Source organism: Macaca mulatta, chromosome 2 (genome assembly GCF_049350105.2).
Source record: "Macaca mulatta isolate MMU2019108-1 chromosome 2, T2T-MMU8v2.0, whole genome shotgun sequence".
Lineage (NCBI taxonomy): Eukaryota > Metazoa > Chordata > Mammalia > Primates > Cercopithecidae > Macaca > Macaca mulatta.
In genome coordinates, this window is record NC_133407.1 from 115,437,026 (window position 1) to 115,460,060 (window position 23,035).

General features: G+C 49.2%; 2 protein-coding genes across 3 annotated transcripts in view; both read right to left on the bottom strand.

Annotated features, from left to right (window-relative positions):
• The window catches only part of IQCF1 (IQ motif containing F1), a 37,294-nt gene extending 23,963 nt beyond the window's left edge, over positions 1-13,331 (bottom strand). Inside the window, exons 1-3 of one of the 2 annotated variants that reach the window (XM_077993006.1) lie at positions 12,835-13,331; positions 9,872-11,088; positions 7,158-7,798 (exon numbers count right to left, since the gene is read on the bottom strand). In XM_077993006.1, coding sequence (XP_077849132.1) covers positions 7,158-7,376 — 219 coding nt within the window. In that variant the 5' untranslated portion in view covers positions 7,377-7,798; positions 9,872-11,088; positions 12,835-13,331. Of the gene's footprint in view, positions 1-7,157; positions 7,799-9,871; positions 11,101-12,834 lie in introns of those variants that run through there. The other variant, XM_077993007.1, reaches the window with a different exon arrangement.
• Positions 13,332-13,763: 432 nt separating this feature from the next.
• On the bottom strand, positions 13,764-22,950 carry RRP9 (ribosomal RNA processing 9, U3 small nucleolar RNA binding protein). Its single transcript, XM_015130775.3, has 15 exons — positions 22,846-22,950; positions 22,478-22,560; positions 18,383-18,489; positions 17,967-18,034; positions 17,846-17,887; positions 17,440-17,566; positions 16,682-16,806; positions 16,508-16,600; positions 15,914-16,014; positions 15,673-15,807; positions 15,528-15,590; positions 14,963-15,108; positions 14,807-14,886; positions 14,042-14,115; positions 13,764-13,933 (listed from the first exon to the last, which is right to left on the bottom strand). The coding sequence occupies exons 1-15, from the start codon at positions 22,930-22,932 to the stop codon at positions 13,840-13,842; spliced, it is 1,425 nt and encodes a 474-aa protein (XP_014986261.1). The 5' UTR covers positions 22,933-22,950; the 3' UTR covers positions 13,764-13,839.
• Positions 22,951-23,035: the final 85 nt, after the last annotated feature.

The window sequence follows — 23,035 nt, forward strand, 5'->3', positions numbered from 1 at the left end:
TCCCAAAGTGCTGAGATTACCCGCTTGAGCCACCGCGCCCGGCCACATTTCAAATCTTTTAGCTATTTTGAAACATACAATAAATTCTTTTTTTTTTTTTGAAACAGTCTCACTCTGTCACCCAGGCTGGAGTGTAGTGGCTTAATCTTGGCTTACTGCAACCTCCGTCTCCCGGGTTCAAGCAATTCTTGTGCCTCAGCCTCTCGAGTAGTAGCTGGGACTACAGGCTCACGCCATCACACCTGGCTAATTTTTGTACTTTTAGTAGAGACAGGGTTTTGCCATGTTGGCCAGGTTGGTCTCGAACTCGTGACCTCAGGTGATCTGCCCACCTCGGCCTCCCAAAGTGCTGGGATTACAGGTGTGAGCCACAGCACCCGGCCACGTGCAATAAATTCTTAACTATAGCCACTCCATTATGCTAACATTTTAACTTATTCCTCCTAGCTAACTGCATTTTACACCCATTAACCAATCACTCTTCATTCTTCCTCATACCCGACCCTTTCCAGCCTCTGGCAACCATCATTCTACCCACTCTCTCCATGAGATCAATTTTTTTAGCTCCCACATATGAGTGAGAAAATGTAATATTTGTGCCTGGCTTATTTCACTTAACATGTCCTCCAGTTCCATCTGGCTTGCTCCCAAATGTCTGAAGTGATGGATATCCCAATTACCTTGACTTGATCATTACCCATTCTATGCATGTATTAAAATATTATGTGTACCCCATAAACATGTACAACTTTTATATATCAGTAAAAAATATATATATATTATATATATATATATATATCCTGTATAATTTCATTCATATAAAATTCTGGAAAAATGTAAACTAGTCTAAAATGTCAGAGAGCACATCAGTGATTTCCTGAAGATGGAGGTGGAGCTTCAGGAGGGGTGAGAGGAAGGGATGACCGAGGAACATGAGGAAATATTTAGGAGTGATGAATTCTAAACAAAGCCCAGGCCGCGCACGGTGGCTCAAACCTATAATCCTAATGCTTTGGGAGGCCGCAGCAGGTGGATCACTTGAGCCCAGGAATTCGAGACTAGCTGGGCAACATGGCGAGACCCTGTCTCTATACAAAACAATACAAAAATTAGCCAGGCATGGTAGTGCGTGCCTGCAGTTCCAGCTACTCAGGAGGCAGAAGAATCACCTGAACCCAGGAGGAAGCGGTTGCAGTGAGCTGCACTCCAGCATACACAACAGAGTAAGACTGTCTCAAAAACCAACAAAAGAAAACCACAGCCCAAATCCTAGCAGATTAACATAAACCCTCATAATAAAGGCATATTTACCTCAGTTCCTATTACCTAATACATGCCCAGCATTTTTTTTTTTTTAAGAGACAATATCTTGCTCTATCTCCCAGGCTAGAGTGCAGTGGCACAATTATAGCTCACTGCTGACTCGAACTCCTGGGCTCAAGCAATCCTCCCACCTCAGCTGCCTGAGTGGGTAGGACCACAGGCATGCACCACCAGGCCCTGTTAATTTTTTTTTTAGAGATGAGGGTCTCACTATGTTGCCCAGGCTGGTCTTCAACTCTTGACCTCAAGCAATCCTCCCACCTCAGCTTCCCAAAGCACTGGGATTACAGGTAGGAGCCACCACACTCAGTCCATGCCCAGCTTTCAACACAACACTACAAGCATGCTAAAAGGCAAAACATACCACACATACACACAATTTGAAGAGACAAAGCAATCATCAGAATCAAACCCAGATGTAACACAGATATTGAAATTATCAGAAAATTTTAAGTAACCATGATTATTATGTGAAGGGCTCAAATGGAAAAAGTAATGCAAGAATAGATGGGTAATATAAGTAGAGAGATGGAGACCCTAAGAAAGCATCAAAAGGAAAGCTAGAAATTAAAAAACACGGTAACAACAGAAATGAAGAATGTCTTCAGTGGGCTCACCTGTGGCTTGACGTGACTGAGAAAAGAATCAGTGAGCTTGAAAATATGCCAACAGAAACTTCCCAAACTAAAATGCAAAGGGAAAAAAAGACAATGCATCCAAGAACTGAGGGACAATTTCAAAAATGTGTAACATATGTGTCATTGGAATACCTAAAAGAAGAGAGAACAGAGCAGAAGAAATATTTGTAGAAATAATGGCCAAGAACTTTCCAAATTAATGGTAGATACCAAACCATCGATCCCAGAAACCCAGAGAACACCAAACAGGATAAATATCAAAATCTACACTAATGTATATCATATTTAAACTGCAGAAAATCAGCAATCAAGAGGCAAAGTTGAAAAGCCAGGGGAGTGGAGAGGAACACCTTACCTACAGAAGAGCAAAGATAAGAAATACAGCAAACTTCTCATCAGAAACCATCTGAGCAAAGGAGAGTAAAGTGAAGTGTTTGGCGTTGAAAGGAAAAAAAAAAAAAAAATGCTGGGATTACAGGCATGAGCCACTGCACCAGGGCCAGGCACAGACGCTCACACCTGTAATGCCAGCACTCTGGGAGGCCAAGGCAGGAGGATCACTTGAGGCCAGGAGTTTGAGACCAGCCTGAGACACAGCGAGACCCCATCTCCACAAAAAATAAAAATAAACAAATTAGCTGGGCATGGTGCTGTACACTTCTGGTCCCAACTGAGGTGAAAGGAACTCTTGAGCCCAGGAGTTGCTACAGTGAGCTATGATTGCACCACCTTGGGTGACACGACCTCATCTTAAAAAAAAAAAAAAAAAAAGGAAAAGAAAAGAAATTGACTTTTATGTTTAAAACTTTCTAATAAAGAAAATCCCAGATAAAGATGGTTTTGCTGGCATATTCTACCAAAAATTTAATGAAGAAATAGCACCAATTCTATACAATTTCTTACATAAAATATAACAGAAGGGAATCATTTTCAAATGGCTTTAGACAGCAGAATTACCTTGATATCAAAACCAGACAAAGACATTATAAGAAAATTAAACTATGTTCCTCATGAACATAGAAAAAAAAATCAGCAAAATATTAGCCAATTGAATCTAGCAATACATAGAAAGAATAATACACTACTACCAATGGGGATTATCACGGGAATGCAAGGAGGGTTCTACATTAAAAAAAAAAACCATACAATCCATCCTATAAACAGATTAAAGAAAAAAAACTATATAAGCAGGCTGGGCGCAGTGGCTCACGCCTGTAATCCCAACACTTCGGGAGACCGAAGTAGGCAGATCACTGGAGGTCAAGCATTCAAGACCAGCCTGGCCAACATGGTGAAACCCTGTCTCTACTAAAAATACAAAAATTAGCTGGGCGTGATGGTGGGCACCTGTAATCTCAGCTACTCAGGAGGCTGAGGCAGGAGAATCACTTGAACCTGGGAGGCGGTGGTTGCAGTGAGTGGAGATTGTGCCACTGCATTCCAGCCTGGGCGACAGAGTGAGAGACCCTGCCTCAAAAAAAAAAAAAAAAAAAAAAAAAACAACCATAAATTGGCCAGGTGCAGTAGCTCACACCTGTAATCCCAGCACTTTGGGAGGCCAAGGCAGGTGGATCACCTGAGGTCAGGAGTTCAAGACCAGCTTGGCCAACATGGTGAAACTCCATCTTCACTAAAAATGCAAAAATTAGCCAGGCGTGGTGGCACATGCCCGCAATCCCAGCTACTCGGGAAGCTGAGACAAGAGAATCACTTAAACCTGGGAGTCAGAGGTTGCAGTGAGCTGAGATCACGCCACTGCACTCTAGCCTGGGCGACAGAGAGAGACTCCTTTAAAAAACAAAAAGTATATCAATTGATTCAGAAAAATTATTTGACAAAACTCAACATCAATACATGATAAAAACTCAGTCAGGCACAGTGGCTCACGCCTGTAATTCCAACACTTTGGGAGGCTGAGGTGGGCCGATCATGAGGTCAGGAGTTCAAGACCAGCATGGCCAAGATGGTGAAACCCCATCTCTACTAAAAATACAAAAATTAGCCAAACGTGATGGCAGGTGCCTGTAATCCCAGCTACTTGGGAGGCTGAGGCAGAGAATTGCTTGAACCCAGGAGGCCGAGACTGCAGTGAGCCAAGATCACGCCACTGCACTCCAGCCTGGGCAACAGAACAAGACTGTGTCTCAAAAGGAAAAAAAGGCCTGGCGCAGTGGCTCACGCCTGTAATCCCAGCACTTTGGGAGGCCGAGGCGGGTGGATCACGAGGTCAGGAGATCGAGACCATTCTGGCTAATACGGTGAAACCCCGTCTCTACTAAAAGTACAAAAAATTAGCTGGGCGTGGTGGCAGGTGCCTGTAGTCCCAGCTACTTGGGAGGGTGAGGCAGGAGAATGGTGTGAACCTGGGAGGTAGAGCTTGCAGTGAGCCGAGATCGCACCACTGCACTCCAGCCTGGGCGGCAGAGCAAGACTCATCTAAAAAAAAAAAAAAAAACTGGCAGGTAAAATAATTGTTAATGGTGATAAACTAAATGTTCACTCTTATGATTGGGAACAAGACAATGGGTCCACTCTCACCACTCCTGCTCAAGATTGTACTGGAAGTCTTAGTGCAACAAGGCATGAAAAAGAAATAAAAGCCACACATATTTTTAGTGCAACAAGGCATGAAAAAGAAATAAAAGCCACACACATTCAAAAAGAAACATAAGTGTCCATATTCACAGTGACTGTCTACATAGGAAATCTCAAAGACTCCACCAAAGGCCCCTAAGTGAGTTTAGCAAGATTAAAATAAGGATTTATCTTCATGCTCAAAGAAAAAAAAAGATGTAAGGTTAACATACAAAATTTAATCACAGTCCATATACTTCTATGAATTCTTGGAAACCAAAATTATTTTAAAAATCATTTATAATAGCTTCAAAAATATAATGCTTGGATTTATCTAATCTAATAAAACACATATCTAATAAAACATGAGCAGAATACATATTCTGAAATATACAAAATGCTAATGACCAAAATAAAAAGATACAAATAGAAAGATATATCATGTCTATTGATTGGGAGACTCAATATAGCTAAATACTCCCCAACTTGGTCCATAAATTAAATGTCATTTGAATCAAAATCCCAGCAGAATTTTAGAAGAGACAAGGTGATTCTAAAATTTATGTAGAAAAGCAAAGGAACTAGAATAGCACAGTTCTGAAGATTAAAAAAAGTTGACTCACATAACTCAATTTTAAGAATTACTATAAAGCTATAGTAATCAAAACTATGACATTAGTGAAGATTAGAAACACAGACAAATCGATCACAATAGAATATCCAGAAATAGATCTCCACAAATATGACTAATTGCTTTTTTTCCCCACAAACATGCAAAGGCAATTAATGGAGAAAGAGTAGTCTTTTTTTTTTTTTTTTTTTTTTTTGAGACGGAGTCTTGCTTTGTCACCAGGCTGGAGTGCAGTGGCACTATCTCGGCTCATTGCTAGCTCCGCCTCCCGGGTTCACACCATTCTCCTGCCTCAGCCTCCCAAGTTGCTGGGACTACAGGTGCCCGCCACCACGCCCGGCTAATTTTTTGTATTTTTAGTAGAGGCGGGGTTTCATCATGTTAGCCAGGATGGTCTTGATCTCCTGACCTCGTGATCCGCCTGCCTTGGCCTCCCAGAGTGCTGGGATTACAGGCGTGAGCCACCACGCCTGGCCAAGAGTAGTCTTTTTTTTTTAAATGGTGTTGGGATAATTGGACATCTATCAGAAAATGTAAAAAGGAGGACTCTCAGCCTAAACTTCGTACCTTATAAAAAATTAACCCAAAATGGATTATAGCTGTAAATGTAAAATGTAAAACTTTAAGAAGAACACAAGAGAAAATTTTCCATAATATTGGAAGAAATACTTCTTAGATATAACACTAAAAGCATTATCCATGAAAATGAAAGAAAAAATTAATTTACTTCAAAATTTAAAACTCGGGCACAGTGGCTCATGCCTGTAATCCCAGCACTTTGGGAGGCTGAGGCAGGCGGATGAGGTCAGGAGTTCGAGACCAGCCTGACCAACATGGAGAAACCCCATCTCTACTAAAAATACAAAATTAACTGGGCATGGTGGTGCATGCCTGTAATCCCAGCTACTCCAGAGGCTGAGGCAGGAGAATTGCTTGAACCTGGGAGGCAGAAGTTGTGGTGAGCCAAGATCACACCATTGCACTCCAGCCTGGGCAACAAGAGCAAAGCTCTGTCTCAAAAAAAAAAAAACAAAAAAAACTTTTGCTCAGTGAAAAAAACCATTAACAGAATGTAAAAGCAAGTCACAGAATTGGAGAAAATATATGCAAATCACATTCTAGAAGGGACTTGTATCAAGACTATTATTGAGAATTCTCAAAACTAAATAATAAGTAAACAAACCCAATTAAAAATGGACAAAGGACTTGAACAAACACAGCATCAAAGAGGATATAATGATAGCAAGTGAATGTATTAAAAGATGTTCCATATAATTAGCCATTAGGAAAATGCAAATTAAAACCACAATGAGATATCACTATGCCCCTGTTAGAAATGCTAAAATTAAAAATCCTGGCAACACCAAGAGCTGGCAAGAATGACGAGGAACTGGAACACTCATACACTGCTTGTCGGAATGAGAAAAATACAACCATGCTGGAAAATGGTTTGGCAGTTTCTTATAAGGTAAACATATACTTATCTAATCGTCCAGCAATCCCACTCCTGGGTATTTGCCCTAGTGAAATTAAACCTTACGCTCACACAAAAGCATGTACACAAAGGTTCACAGCAGTTTTAATTGTAATAGCCAAAAACTGGAAACAACCCAATGTGCTTCAAAGGGTAAATGGATAAACACGAACTGCTGTAATTCCAGCAGTGAAAAGGAACAAGCTGTTGATAACCCCAACCACTTGTACAAACTCAGAGACATTAGGTTGAGTAATAGAAGCCAGTCTCAAAATGTTATATGCTGTATAGTTTCATTTATTTGACATTCTTTTTTTTTTTTTTTTTTTTTTTGAGATAGAGTCTCACTCTGTCACCCAGGCTGGAGTGCAGTGGTGCAATCTTGGCTCACTGCAAGCTCCACCTACCGGGTTCACGCCATTCTCCTGCCTCAGCCTCCTGAGTAGCTGGGACTACAGGCCTCCGCCACCACGCCCGGCTAATTTTTTTGTATTTTTTAGTAGAGATGGGGTTTCACCTTGTTAGCCAGGATGGTCTTGATCTCCTGACCTCGTGATCCACCCGCCTCGGTCTTCCAAGGTGCTGGGATTACAGGCATGAGCCACTGCGCCCGGCTATTTGACATTCTTAAAAGACAAACAACATAATATTTAAATAAGCAAAGGATTTGAACAGATACTTCACTAAAGAAGATACACAGATGGAAAATAACCACATGAAAGATATCCAACACCATTATCCACTAGGAAATACAAATTAACACTAAAATGAGATACCACCACACATTTATTTAAATGGATAAAATTTAAAATACTGATAATAAGAAGTGTTACAAAGGATGTGGAGTGACTAGAAGTCTCATAAATTGCTGATGGGGATGCAAAATGGTACAGCTGCTCCAGAAAATAGTTTGGCAGCTTCTTATAAAGTTCAACATATGACCCAGCAATCTGGCTCCTTGGTATTTAACCTAGAGAAGTGAAAAAGTATGTCCACGAATATTGAGAGTAGTTTTTTTTTTTTTTTTTTTTTTTTTACTTATTTATTTATTTATTTATTTTTGAGACAGAGTCTTACTCTGTCATCCAGGCTGAAGTGCAGTGGTGCCATCTCGGTTCACTGCAACCTCTGCCTCCTGGGTTCACACAATTCTCCTGCCTCAGCCTCCTGAGTAGCTGGGATTACACGCGCCTGCCACCACACCCGGCTAATTTTCTGTATTTTTAGTAGAGATGGAGTTTCACCATGTTGGCCAGGCTGGTCTCTAACTCCTGACCTCAGGTGATCCACCCGCCTCGGCCTCCCAAAGTACTGGGATTACAGGTGTGAGCCACCGCGCCTGGCTTCATAGTAGCTCTATACATAGTATCAAAAATTTGAAACAACCCAAATTTCTATCACAAAATGAATGGATAAACAAACTGGAATCCATTCATACAATAGAATACCACTCAACTGGAAAAAGGATGTGAAAATGTGAATGAATTTCAAAGACACTATGCTGAGTTGAAAAAGACAGTCTCAAAATGTTACACACTGTTTGATTTCATTCATGTGACATTTTCAAAAAGACAGTTCAGTGGCTGCCAGGGGTTAGGGATGGGGGAGGTCTGACCACAAAGGGGTACCAAGTGGATTGTTTTAGGGTAACAGACTATTCTGTATCTTGGTTGTGATGGTGGTTACATGAATCTATGTGTTATAATGTATACTTCACAGAACTGTACATTCCCTAAAAAAAGTCAATTTCAATGCACAATTTTTAAAAATTTAGAACCCCATATGTCACATGAAAGAAGTTTATTGTGTGTAAGTTTTTAAAACAACTCAAAACAATCATGATCCTCTTTTTTTTTTTTTTTTTTTTTTTTTTTGAGACAGAGTTTTGCTCTTGTTGCCCAGGTTGTAGTGCAATGGCACAATCTCAGCTCACCGCAACCTCCCTGTCCCAGGTTCAAGAGATTCTCTTGCCTGAGCCTCCCGAGTAGCTGGAATTACAGGCATGTGCCACCATGCCCAGCTAATTTTCTATTTTTAGTAGAGATGGGGTTTCTCCATGTTGGTCAGGCAGGTCTCAAACTCCCAGCCTCAGGTGATCTGCCCACCTCAGCCTCCCAAAGTGCTGGGATTACAGGCATGAGTTATCCCACCCAGCATGATCCTCTTATTTGGGTCTATATGAGAAGCAAAGAGATGAAGGTCCTTACACTCCAAGGGCATAGGAAAGATCCCACATTTGGAGCCTAGGGTGACTAGAGAGCTGGAGCCCAGAATGGAGGGAGGCCCAGATGGGGAAGAGACCCAGGGGCTGGGGGATTGGTGGATGAGGTGACCCTAGAGGCCAGGTGGGTGCTGGGGCCTTGAGTACCACCAAGACCAGCTCAGCCTCTAGCCAGTGGGCAGGGAGGAAGCATCCCAGGGGCTGAGGAGCAGAGGGAGATGCCATCCAAGGGGAGGTTGGAGGATGTGCTGGGTGAGGGAGGGGGGCAAGCATGGCGGAGTGAGCCTCCTGGAGCCGGGGTAAGGGATGAAGCACAGGGAGCAAGACAAGGTCACTGAGCACAGAAGTACCAGCATCCTGGGGTACCATTCTCCCATCCCACCCCCACAATTCTCCACCTCCTCTACCAGAGTTTCCCCCAGAGGTTCTCAGTAGGCCCCTTGAGGGAGGGCTGGAAAAGGGAGAAGAAAGCAGGACTCAGTGAGGGTCCCAGTGGGACCAGCCCTCTGCTTGTGCTCCCAGGCCCACGGCCTGCAGAGGAGGGAACGCAGGTCTCCTGGGAATGGGCTGTTCTAAGGCAACCCTCAGCCCCTGCCTCAGGCATTTCTTCTGCAGCAGCCCCAGCCCCATCCCCAGATAAGTGACCCTCACATGCAGCCCCTGGCACAGCAGCCTCCCAGGAGGACCCAGGAGTTTACTTGGTGGATCCTGCACCTTGGGAAGCCCCATGGCCCCCTTTAAAGATCTCCACCTGATCTATATCCACCTGTGGTCCTCCCCTGATCTTATGCAGTCACCTTTGCTAGCTGGTCTCTTCCTTCATCTGGCTCCTTGCTGGCAGAATCTGAGCATTTCCCTCGTTTGTGTCCCCAGATGCTAAAAAGTGCCAGCACAGAGCAAGTACTAAATAAATGCTCATTGAATGAATGAATATTATAAAGTAAAAGAGGACCAGATGCTTCTGTAAGGAGACCCAACGCCCTAAGGTCCCAATACCCTTTTCTCCATGCCTAGGGACAGGTCCTGTCACTGTGCTTCCCTGTACCCAGTGTCCCCAGAAAGAGGTGGGGGTGAGCAGGAAGTGACTGGGCTGGGATTGAGGAAGCTCCGCATTGGGGAAGGTGGAGTTCAGCACTGGGAACTGGACAGCAGCCAGAAGAGCCAGCACTGGAAAGGTAGGGGTGGGGAAGACAAATGAGGCAGAGACATGGTAGACTAAGAGGGGTTGAGAGAGGCAGGGCATTTAGCTGGCAGCCAACCCCATCCTGCACCAGCTACCCCTCTGTCTTACCTCTGCCTGGGGTTTCTGTCCACACACTTCTCTAGTCAGGAGGCCCTGGAAAGTGGCTCCTTGAGGAAGATTCTCTTGTATTAGGCCTTTGCACAGATGATTCCAAGACTGGGGGTGCTCTTCCCCCAGATCTTCCCATCATTCAGGTCTCACTGGATGTCACTTCTCCAGAAACCTTACCCAGTCTCTGTCCTCTCACTCTGCTTGACCTCTTCATAACACTAATCATCTGGATTTGCATTGTATCTGCTTATTTACATGCTTTATACCTTCAGAGGTAGGCTCCTTGAATGTAGGAACTTTTTCTTGTTCATTTCTGTATCCCCATAGCCTAGAACAGGAGCTGGGGCTTCACTGGAACACAACAAAGTTTTGTTGGACGGATGGATGGATGGATGGTTGGAGGGATATGTTACAAGGTGCAAGGGATAGTTTTCCAAGAGAAATTGGAGTTACACTTTCAGAAGGAAATGGGAATGAGTACCTGGCAGACCACACAACAGGTATCGAAGACATATTACTGTCACCATCTCCATAAAGTGGCCTCAACCCTTCTTGTTTGTGGAAAGAAGGTGGGCTGTCAGCCCTATTGCCTTCACCTCCCTGATTTCTAGTTTCCCTTTTGAAGTTAGAATTGATGGTAGATTCCCCCAGAATGACAGTGATTTGGGTGGTTCAGAGGTTCAGACCATACTCCTAGGCCCATTCTCAGGCAGGAGGGAAGAGTGGATACTGGCTGCTCATCTGTCATGCCAACCTCCTAATAGTGGCCAGGGGGCGGCTAGCTGCCGTGGCTCATGCCTGTAATCCCAGAACGTTGGGAGGCCAAGGTGGGCAGATCACTTGAGGCCAGGAGTTTGAGACCAGCCTGACCAACATGGTGAAACCTCGTCTCTACTAAAAATACAAAAATTAGCCAGGTCTAGTGGCTCATGCCTATAAACCCAGCTACTCGGGAGGCTGAGGCATGAGAATCACTTGAACCAGGGAGGCAGAGGTTGCAATGAGCCAAGATCTCGCCACCGTACTCCAGCCTGGATGACAGAGCGAGGCCCTGTCTCCAAAAAAAAAAAAAAATCTTGGCCAGTGGGCTAGGGTCTGGCCGTTCATCCCTGACTCTTCCTGCACCATTAATCAGAGTCTGAGGTTGCCCTCTAGCACATCCTCTGCCAAATCAGGAGTAAGAAGAGCCTAGCTCTGGCAGGAGAAAGACGGAGTGATGTTCTGCACTGGACAGTAGACTATGTGGATTCCCTGCCGAAATGTCCCATTTCTGTGCCCTTCACAAAATGACATGGCAGTCACTCCCATCAGGAGATGAAGTTTCCTTCCCTTGAATCTGGGATGGCCTGCCATTCACTTTGGCCAACTGAATGCAATAGAAGTGCCATATCCAAGCCTAGACCTCTAGATGACTTGCATGCTTCTCTCCTGGCCTGGGCTAGCCTGCTGGAGAATGAGAAATCACATATGGAAGTGAAGTTTTCCCAGTGTGTCCATTGCCAGTCAACCTCCAAACATAGATAAGTCAAGGCCAGCAGAGCTTCAAACACACAACTGACTGCAAAGCCATGGGTAAGCTCAGCTGGGACCAGAAGAAACTCCCAGCTGGGCTCAGCGCAGTGGCTCATGCCTGTAATTCCAACACTTTGGGAGGCTAAGGTGGGCAGATCACCTGAGGTCACGAGTTCGAGACCAGCCTGACCAACATGGAGAAACCCCATCTCTACTAAAAATACAAAATTAGCCGCGCATGGTGGCGCATGCCTCTAATCCCAGCTACTCGGGAGGCTGAGGCAGGAGAATCACTTGAACCTGGGCGGCAGAGGTTGCAGTGAGCTGAGATTGCACCATTGCACTCCAGCCTGGGAAACAAGAGCAAGACTCCGTCTCAAAAAACAAAACAAAACCAAAAAAAAAAAAACCCTTTGGCCTACAGATCCATGCACACTAATGATTCTAAACCAGTTTTAGGATGGTTTGCACCCAGCAATAGCTAACAGATGCAGGAGCCAGGGAGAACACCTACTCAATCTCAGCCTGAGAGCTAGGTGGAACGCAACCCTCCCGGAACAGCCAGATTTTGGCCAAAGCAGAGGTGAGGGGAAGGGTTGTGGGAGAGGCTGAAGGCACCATATTTGCTGATAGCAGCTCCTGCTCAAGAATCCAATAGCAACGAAGCCCTGACGGAGCAAGGCTGAGAATAGAAACCATGGGAGAAGTTATCTTCACTTTGAATCTGGAGTCCTTGTTCTCATTTGAAGAGAATGTACTTAGGAAAGGGTTCTCTCGTTCAGCAGCTTCTCTGTGTTGTTCACAGTGTTCTTCAGGTGTTTATGACATTGCTGAGCTCAATTTGAGACGGGACACAGGAGTGAATGAATTCTATCAACATCTCATCTGTAATAGGATTTTTCAGGCTGGGCACAGTGGCTCATGTCTGTAATCCCAACACTTTGGGAGGCCGAAGCAGGTGGATCACCTGAGGTCAGGAGTTCAAGACCAGCCTGGCCAACATGGCAAAACCCCATCTCTACTAAAAATACAAATATTAGTCAGATGTGGTGGCACGCACCTATAATCCCAGCTACTTGGGAGGCTGAGGCGGGAGAATTGCTTGAACCTGGGAGGCAGAGGTTGCAGTGAGCCGAGATCATGCCACTGCACTCCAGCCTGGGCAACAAGACCAAAACTCTGTCTCAAAAAAAAAAAAATGATTTTTCAGAGGCTCAGCCTGAACCTGATCCCTCTGGCCCCAGGTTAACTGCAGGCACAGGTCAGTCTGAGGGGGAGGCCTCGTGAGCATAGGGTCAAGGGAAGCCCTGTGGCTTCATCTCTCAGGGGACTGCACCACTCCTTCACAGGTTCAGGGCCCCATGGGCACAGGGCTTTCCCTTAATACCCCCTTCTCCTTTTTCCTGACAGGAAGGAACCTCACTGTGCCTCTACACCTCCAGTCCACCTCTGCCTCCTCCTCACTGGCTTCACCCCACAGCAGGAGGGAGCTATCCACTCGGTGAAATCAGAGAGAGTGAACATTCCTTTGACTCGCTTGCCTGGCAGGCAGGTCCTGACTGTGATAAGCACTGTAGCCTGGTTCTGACATTCAGACCAAAGACGGAGCTCTTCCCAACTTGGACCCCTGTCTCCAAACAGTAAGCCCACAGTGCAGGGTCCCACTCACACTCCCACTCCCGATCCCCATACCTCAGAGGCAGTCTGTCCCCTCCAGCTTCCTGACCTGACCTGGGAGAGGAAGCCAAGCCAGTTTGACATGCAGGTCCACTGTCTAAAGCCCAGTCCTGACCCCTGCGCCAGCCCTTACAAGCCATGGCTTCTGAGCTGAGGGGTGAGTAGCTTCTGACCCCAACCACCCCAGAGCAGTGGTGGGCAGCTAGCCTGATGAGGTCGTGCAGGGCACACAGGGACCAGGAGCCAGAAGCCAGTTGAGGTCTCCATCCCAAGTTCTTTGGAAAAGGATAACAGCCCTCAGGCTAGCAGAGGGGCAGAGCTAGGAGACTGCTGGAGTCCTGTCCCTCCCCAGGCCGCCTCCCACCCAGTCCCTGATGCACTCCCACCCCCACTCCCCCAAGAAGCTACAAGAGACAAGGCCCAAAAGAGGAGGCTTTTAATACAAAGAGGGTGGGGCATGGCCTGGGAAGGACTTAAATAAGGAGGGTAAGAGTGTCAGGAACCAGCAGCTGGGGGTACGGGGACCCTGCGGAGTGGGATGATGCAGACAGAATTCCGAGCCTCTTTGATTCTCCACCATCGGCCAAGCCTGCAGACAGCGCAAGAAGCAGTTGAGACTCGGCCCAGTCTCCACCCCATTTCCACCCAGCTGTCCAGCCTGCACCACCTTACCTGAACCCTCGAGGGCCACACATACCTGTGCTCTTGCCCCACCCCAGCCACCAGGAAGTCCCCAGAGCTGGAGAACTTGAGGCTGTTGATAAAACCCACCTGAGCAGAGAGAGAGACAACACAGACAGACATTAGAATGCCCCTCCACCACCGTCCTCAGCATCACAGTTAAGGGCCGGGCCTTACCAGGCCTGGGTTAAATCCCTGCTCTGCCTCCTGCCACCTGGTGACACAGGCCAGCCCTTCACCTGTTGGGGCCTCAGCCTCCACATCTGCGAGATGGCGGTAAGCAGAGCACGGGGCTAGCAGTGAGTTTGTGAGGATGAAGGAGGCAGTGTACACCAAGTATGGCCTGAGGCTGGCTCCTGGTGGTGGGGCCCTGGAGACCCCATGACTGTCCCCATTGACCTAGACCCTGCATTCTCAGCACACATCACTGACAGATCCTGCCACCCTCCCCCAGGTCACCCGAGTGTGGACAGTAGGGTCCACACGCTCTAGCCTGGCACCCAATCTGGCACCAGCGGTGCAGAATCCATCACAGGGCCAGGTCTCCATGCCTCTGCCCATGCTGCTCCTGACTTGTACCCCAGCACCCTGGACAGGGCCTAGGATAGGAAGGGGAGCAGAGCGGGGAAAGTGAGGAGGGTTCCTGCCAGGCCCAGTGCTATGAGCTGGCCCTGCCCTGAGAAGGTTCCCTTCTGGCAGGAAGACAGACCTTAAAGAGCTAATTCCAGGGGCCTCAGCAGTGTGGCAGAGACAGGCTGAGCATTCAAGCCCACTTACTCACCAGGGGAATGTCGCAGAGAAGGTCAAGCTGCCGGAAGCCTTCCCCACACTGCCAAAGCCGCACGCAGGAGCTGTGGGAGCCTGGGGAGACAACAGTGAGCAACCCCCGCACCGGCCCACCCGGCGACCGCTCCTCCCTGCCTCTCAGGGCACCCACCTGTAGCCACGAGATCTGTGTTGAGGAGGGCTGCCACCGACGATATCCAGAAGGGTTGCTCCAGGCCTGGTTCTCCCCGCAGCCCGTGAGCTTCACGCTGCAGGGCAAGTGGTCGCTTCTTGGAGAGGCCCCACAAGGCCACAGAGCTGTAGACAGGGAGGGAATACAGCAGTGAGGGGGCCAGAGGCAGAAAATACCACACGTGTAACACAAAGGATTAATGCTTGAGGGGATGGGTACTCCATTTCCCATGACGTGATTATTACGTACTGCATGCTGTATCAAAACATCTCAAGTACCCCATAAATACATACACCTACTAAGCACCCACAGAAAATTTTTTTTAATTCTAAAAAGAAAGAAAAAAGGCCACATGACAGGAAGGGATCAACAGCACACAGCCCAGACAAGGTCATCTGAGCTCTCTGCCTCAGCATCCTCAACTATGAAAAGAGGTTACAACAGCTTCCCCACTGGGGGTACCCTGAGGCACGCTCAGGGCCCCATAGGCAGCCAGCGCTCGGGAGCCGAAGCCGTGGCCAGAGACATCCAAAGGAGCTCTTACCCATCATCCGCGCCAGACACCATGTGCTCCTCATTGATTAGGTGGATGCAGTCGATGGAGCCCCTGGAGAAAGGGGTTGTGAGGGGCGTGGCCCAAGCCCACCCCCAGCCCATGTAGCCCCCACTGGCACAGCAGGCCACCTTACTGGTGGCCATAGAAGACAAGCTGGGACTCCTCAGGGATCTTCCACACACGTACAGTCCCATCCCGGCCCCCAGCCGTCACACAGCACTCCCGGCTCAAGGCATCCAGAGCAGCCACTGCGTCCTGGTGTCCAAAGCTGGAGGGCCAGACAGAGCAGGATAGGGGTATTGCGTGAACTCACGCACGCACACTCACACACCCTCTCCCACGCCATCCACACACCCTCTCCCATACACACTCACAGTGTCTCCACATAGGAGTTCTCCGCCACATTCCACACCTTCACGGAGCGATCGTGGGATGTGCTGTAGAGCTGGTGGGTGCCCCTGCGGAATGCCAGCCCCTAAGGGTGCATGGGGAGAGGACAAAGGGGACCTGGACTACAGCAGGCAAGAGACAGTTCAGGCCCAGGGAGGACTTCCCAAAAACCAAGCCATGCAGCACGTCCTGTGAGGCACTTTTGTGCAGCCCGGCTGTATTGCTCAGGTTGGAGTGCAGGGGTGCGATCATAGCTCACTGCAGCCTCCACCTCCTGGGCTCAAATGATCCTCCATCTCGGCCTCCCAAAGTCCTAGGATTATAGGCAAAAGCCACCACATCCCACCCAGAGACAGCTTCTCAACGCCCTCCCTGATTCCCGAGCAAGCTCAGCCTGGTCTCCCCCAGCTCCTCTCCATCCCTCTAGACCACTTATGTATTTTACAGCACCACTCACTACCCACTCGCTACCCCAGGATGCAGGTTCCCTGAGGACGGGGACCCCAGAAGCCAGCACTGAACCTAAAACACTAGCATGTGCCCGCTAAAGATCCACTGGGGTAGATCCAGCTCCTCACCGACACTGCATCACGGTGTCCTGTGAAGGTGTACAGATGCTGGCAGCTCTGGGCCTCCCAAATGAGAATGAGCTTGCTGCGGTCACCCGAGGCCTGCAGGAATGAAGACAATGACCACAGGCACCCACCATGCACCGGACCTCCCACCTGCCCCCAGGGCCAACCTGGCCTTACAAGGTACTTGCCGTCGGAGGAGATGGCCATGCAGAGGACATGGCTGCTGTGGCCAGGGGGTTTTCCCTCGGCACCCTTCTTGGCTCGAGGAATCACATGAAGCTTCCGTCCACTCTCCATGCTCCCTGCCATTGGGGGTGGGGGAGAAGCTACTGGGATGGGGGAATAGGGCTGGCTGGTAACCTCCCTCAAGGGGCAGCATGGAAACAAGAGCCATGGCAAAGGTCCCGGACTCCGCCAGAAGACCTGGCTCAGCCACCATGAACCTCAGGACAAGCTGCCTCAGTTTCCTCATCTATGAAGAGGGACATTAGTGCCAAACAGCAGCCATGAAGCCCAAAGAAGAGAAGAGATGCACAAGGGCTTTGGGATTGATGGTGTGAGCTCTCCTGTTACTACAGCGGGTAGAGAAGGAACTGCTCAGCCAGCAACAGATGGGAACGCAGGAGGACCAGGCACTCAATCCAAGGACTGCACAGCCTCAAATGTCTTCTAGTCCAACCACCCACCTGTGGCATTAATTCCCATTAAATCATCTTCCTGACTTTGCCAGAAGGTCACTAGGGACAGGGAGCTCATAAGCCCCACTGCTGGGCAGCAGCTTCCACTGTCACCCAGAGAGCACCTCTAGGGCAGCAAACCTGCCTCCAGAGACGTCTCCACTTCAGGGCTCAGCCTGCCGTGACCACTCCCACTGCCCTGACCAGCCCTCCCGGATTTGCCCTGAGGGCTGCAGCCCCTCCCAGGCACTCACTCACACTTAATGATGGTGCAGTCTTTGGCAGCAGAGAAGATGGCCGAGTCATCGGGGGTGATGACCAAACATGTGATAGAGAGCTGGTGCCCCCGTAAAACACGAATGTCAGCTGAGGCTGGGGCCTGGATCTGGGCAGACAGGTGCTGGGTCACTGCGGCTAGTGGCATAAAGGCACCACCCCACCAACCCCACCACGCAGTGTTGGCCTTCCCTACCCAGGCCAGAAGGAAAACAAGACCCAAGGCTACAAGGACCAGATCCTTACCTGACCGGATAGGCCCAAGTGTCCATCATGTTCCAGAGCAAAGACTCCCACACACTGAGCCCACACTGAGCCACCTGCCCACCAGCCCAGGTGCGGCCCCCAACTCCCTCTAACCTTATACCAAAGTACCATGCCCACTCACCTCCTTTGCCACCGACTTCTGCAGCCGGCCCCTCTGCTCGAGCTGCACAGAGAAGAGATGGATGAGACCCTGGGAGCAGATCAGCTCCACCCCCGCCCTCCCCACCTCTCCCTCCACTTACCACATCCTCCTTCAGGCGCCCTGCCACCTGATCCTCCTCAAATGCACGGGCCTCAGCCTTCTCCTCCTCTGCGCAGGACAGACCAGACCAAGTAAACTGAGGCTGAGACGCCTCTTTCCCCTTCCATCCCACTGCCGCAGGGCTGGGTAATGCAGGAAGCTCCAGCTGCCTCAGCAGAGGGGAGGGCAGGCTGGAGGGTTTCCTCCTGCCTTTACTTATCGGATCAGCCCCCTGCAGGCTCCCCAGGAGGCCCATGAGAGCTCCTGGCCACCCCCACAGAGCAGCCAGCACCAACAGCCCGGGCACCCACTGGAAACTCATGTCAGTCACCCATCAAGTGGCTGAGGTTGCAGCAGAGGGAAGCAGAACAGCGCAGGCACAAGCCCTGCCCATGGCTAGCCTGCCCACTGGCTCACCTTGCTGACGGAGCTGCTCTAGGTAGAGCTTGGCCAAGCGCAGCTTCTTTTCCTGTGCAGTTTCCTCCAGCTCTTCCTCCTCCTCTTCAGGCTTCCTTGGAGCTAGGCTTTGGGTAGGAAGGGGCTGGGTCTGAGGGGCTCACCTTGTTCCTCTGGCCACTAGGATCGTGCCTTCTGAATGCCCGCCCTGCCATCCAACCTTTCCCATTCCCTGCCAACCCACATGGCCGGTGACTACACAGCAGAAAACTGAAGGATGTGACTCCCCAAACTAAAAGGCCCCACTCAGTGCCCCACGTAGGGGTGGAAACAGACCCAAATCCCAAAGAGATCACTAAAGCCTCTCAACTCTGGGGGAAAGAGGAGGCTTCCAAGAGAAACCAGGCTTCCAAAAGAAACCAAGTCACATACAAAGAGTCAGGAATCAACATGCTCGGGCATCTCAACAGCAATATTGAGAACAAGAAGACAAAGGAGCCTCACACACAAACCTCTGGAGGAATACACTGACCCCTAAAATGCCATGCCCAGTCAATCAATCAACGACGACACTGCCAGGTGTGCAAAGTGCCACATAACTTTCTCCCTCTTTCTTAAGAAGGATAGAGGATGTGCTCCCCAAACAAGAGGGTAAACTGGGAAAGAGAAGGGAAGGGATACCAGAAACCAGAGATGTGACACAGAGAGCAGAAAAGATGACACCATCCCCAAACATGACGGGGGCAGTCTGGATCAGATCCATGGATCACCAGGCAGACACACCGGGACTGTCATCACCACAGCACCATCCTTTACCCTGGGAACAAAGTTTCAAGTGAACCTTGACTGTTTGGGGATTGACCGTTACTGGTGAAGTTACTGCTTTCCCTTCCATGACCCAGCCCTCAGGACCAGCTGAGAGTACTCACTTCACTCAAAGACAGGTCCTGCTGTGACCCGCTCCTGGGAGCTGGGGGTAGGTCATGGGCACTCAGACGCACAGAATCCAGGGCAGCCCACTCCCTCTGATCATGTGCCTGCAGACATCTAGTCTCTGTCCACTCCCCTAACTGGGTTTCCCAGGACTCACTCGTAACCCTGCCCCTGACTTCCCCAGAAAGGACCTCGAAAACTCTCAGCAAAGCCAAAGCTGGACCATGCCCCAGAAATAATTCAGTGCCCTGTGCCTGGCAAGCCTTCAGCCAACAGGGCTAGTGCTGCCCTTCCCTTACACAGCCAAGAGACCTGTGTTAACTTCAGAGTTCTACTCAATCTCGCCAAACCAATCAATCTATTGTTGAAGGATTCATACGCATGAGGCAGAATGCTAAAGAAATGCAAAGGAAGACACACTATGATTCCATTTACAGGACATGCTAGAAAATGCATGACTCCAGGGGCAGTGGTTAGCAGAGACTGGGGGGGAGGGAGAGGGGCTGACTACAAAGGAGCAGGAGGAGTTTTGGAGGGTGATAAAACCCTTTATCTTCAGGGTAGTGGTGGTCACAGGACTGTTGTGTGTTTGTCAAAACTCACTGAACTATAACTTTAAAAAGTAAATGGTACTATATGTAAATTATACCTAAATGGAAAATACTAATTTTTTAAAAGAAGAGCAAAGAAACCAAAAAAATGATTAACTCAAGTTAGGAATGACAGTTGGGGTTTCTAAGTTTCTGCAAATGTTCTAGTTCTTTTTTTTTTTTTTTTTTTTTGAGACGGAGTCTCGCTGTGTCTCCCAGGCTGGAGTGCAGTGGCGTGATCTCGGCTCACTGCAAGCTCCGCCTCCCGGGTTCACGCCATTCTCCCGCCTCAGCCTCCCAAGTAGCTGAGACTACAGGCGCCCGCCACCACGCCTGGCTAGTTTTTTGTATTTTTTTTTAGTAGAGACGGGGTTTCACCATGTTAGCCAGGATAGTCTTGATCTCCTGACCTCGTGATCCACCCGCCTCGGCCTCCCAAAGTGCTGGGATTACAGGCTTGAGCCACCGCGCCCGGCCTTTTTTTTTTTTTTTTTGAGACGGAGTCTCGCTCTGTCGCCCAGGCTGGAGTGCAGTGGCCGGATCTCAGCTCACTGCAAGCTCCGCCTCCCGGGTTTACGCCATTCTCCTGCCTCAGCCTCCTGAGTAGCTGGGACTACAGGCGCCGGCCACCTCGCCCGGCTAGTTTTTTGTATTTTTAGTAGAGACGGGGTTTCACCATGTTAGCCAGGATGGTCTCGATCTCCTGACCTTGTGATCCGCCCGTCTCGGCCTCCCAAAGTGCTGGGATTACAGGCTTGAGCCACCGCGCCCGGCCATGTTCTAGTTCTTAACCTAAGTGGTAAGTGTACAGAGATTCACCAATTTACCACTACTCTCTGTAGTACAAATATATCTCATTCACTCTTCTGTATCTAACACACTTCACAACACAACATTCTAAAAATATTTAAAAGCACTTAGCCCATGCTAGTTTGTCACACACTCACCCACAATAACCTTCAGATTAAGAAAAGTACATTAATGGATGGGTGTGGAGGCTCATGCCTATAATCCCAGCACTCTAGGAGGCTAAGGTGGGTGGATCACTTGAGGTCAGGAATTTGAGACCAGCCTGGCCAACATGGTGAAACTCCATCTCTACTAAACATACATAATTAGCTAGGCATGGTGGTGCAGGCCTATAATCTCAGCTACTCAGGTGGCTGAGGCAGGAGAATCACTTGAACCTGGGAAGCAGAGGTTACAGTAAGCCAAGATCGCAACACTGCACTCCAGGCTGGGCAACAGAGTGAGACTGCCTCAAAAACAAAAACAAGAAAAGTACATTAAGTCTTTCTGTGAGCAAATTAAGGCAACACGTACTCAATCTTAGAAGTGAGGTTCTAAAGTCAGCTCACAGGGAAGGCACTAGGATTCTCTGGTCCAAGAGCCTCCCACCCACAGGGTCAGGCCTGACCACTTGCCTGACCCCTTGCCTGACCCTTCTTTGAAATCCTGCAAGCAACCATACCGATCCCTTGCAGAAATCAGGGAGGCATTCAAAGCCCTCTACAATTTGCATGCACCTATGACTAGCCCTCCTGTTTGTGTGTGTGTGTGTATTTTTTAGAGACAGGGTCTTGCTCTGTCACCCAGACTGGAGAGCAGCGCATGATCATAGTTCACTGCAGCTTCAACTTCCTGGGAAAGGATCCCCCAACCTTAGCCTCCCAAGTAGTTGGGACTACAGGTGCAGACCACCATACCCAGCTAACTTTTTTTATCTTTGTACAGACAAGATCTCGCTATGTTGCCCAGGCTGGTCTCAAACTCCTGACCTCAAGCAATTCTCCCACCTTGGCCTCCCAAAGTGCTTCGATTACAGGCGTGAGTTACCAGGCCCAGCCCCCTTCCATCTTTCCTAGTGCCCATTCTGGCACACTTACACCTCAGACTTTCCTCTGATCCCTGAATGCCTTCCCTACCTCTCCATGACAGACTCCTCTTCATCTCTCAAGACCATATTTAAATGTCCCTCCTCTGTTCCCAGAACACACAGCTATAAGCTACACATCTCACCACAACCCTGTCTTCACCTGCCTGCCTACCTTTGCTGTTCCCTGAAGGCCTTCCCTACCTCTCCGTGAAAGACTCCTCCTCATCTCTCAAGACACTATTTAAAAGTCCCTCCTCTGTTCCCAGAACACACAACTATAAAATACACACCTCATTACAACACACTCTCTTCACCTGCCTGCCTATCTCTGCATTTCCAACAGTAAAGACAGTGCCTGGCGCGTTAAGAGACGGGGAGTCCAGTAATTGTGAAATTGCAGGAAAACCGGCAAGTGAAGAGGGATGCAAGAAATACTTGACAGCTTTGTTCTGTTTTCCTGCGATTTCACAATCAGTCCAGTCCCTGCCAAAGACTAAGTAGGTCTCAATGGCCTCGGACTGGGGCCTAGGGTCCTTCCCACCCAGAGACCTCGCAGAAACGAGACTGCAGGACCAGAAACTAAAGGAAAGAGCCATGATCTCAGAGCCAAGGGCCAGAGTCTTGGGTTCTAGGCTCAGCTCTGCTAGGACTCACTGAGTCTTCCACACACCATGGGCCTCAGTTTTCCCTCCCACTACGTGCAAAAGAACAGCTCACCTCTCGCTCTCAGAGTCACTGGAGATCTCCTCATTCATTTTGCCGCCACCCTTGGATTTGCCTCTGTCCCCCGCAGAGTCGGCCTGGGAATTATACGGTCCTTTCTTTGGTCAGGGGTCCCGACCACCCTGGCATGACCAAGGGCCCCCCCTCGGGTCCCTCAGAACCCCAGGACTGGGAAAGGCCGTGGCTCCCGGGTTAAGCGCACGGCTTTCTAGGATTTGGCCCGCGGAGAGAGGGACGAAGCTGAGTCCAGCAGGGATCCCGGGCGAAGGGCTGGGGAAGGGCCTGGACCTAGGTCCCCTGGATGGGATGACGGTTGTCCCAGTAGCAGGGCTGACCACAGGCCTCAGAAGCGCCATGCTCACCTTTCGCCGCCGCTTGCCGGCCCCCGCGCCAGCCCCGGCCCCAGAGGCCGGCTTTCCCCGCTTACGAGCTCCCGCTGTTGCCGACATGCTGCCTACCAAGAGTGTAGCAGCAGCCGCCGGGGAACTCACGTGGCAGCTGCACCCTCCCAGCTCCCCAGCCGCATGGCAAGACCCCGCGTCCTGATAGGCT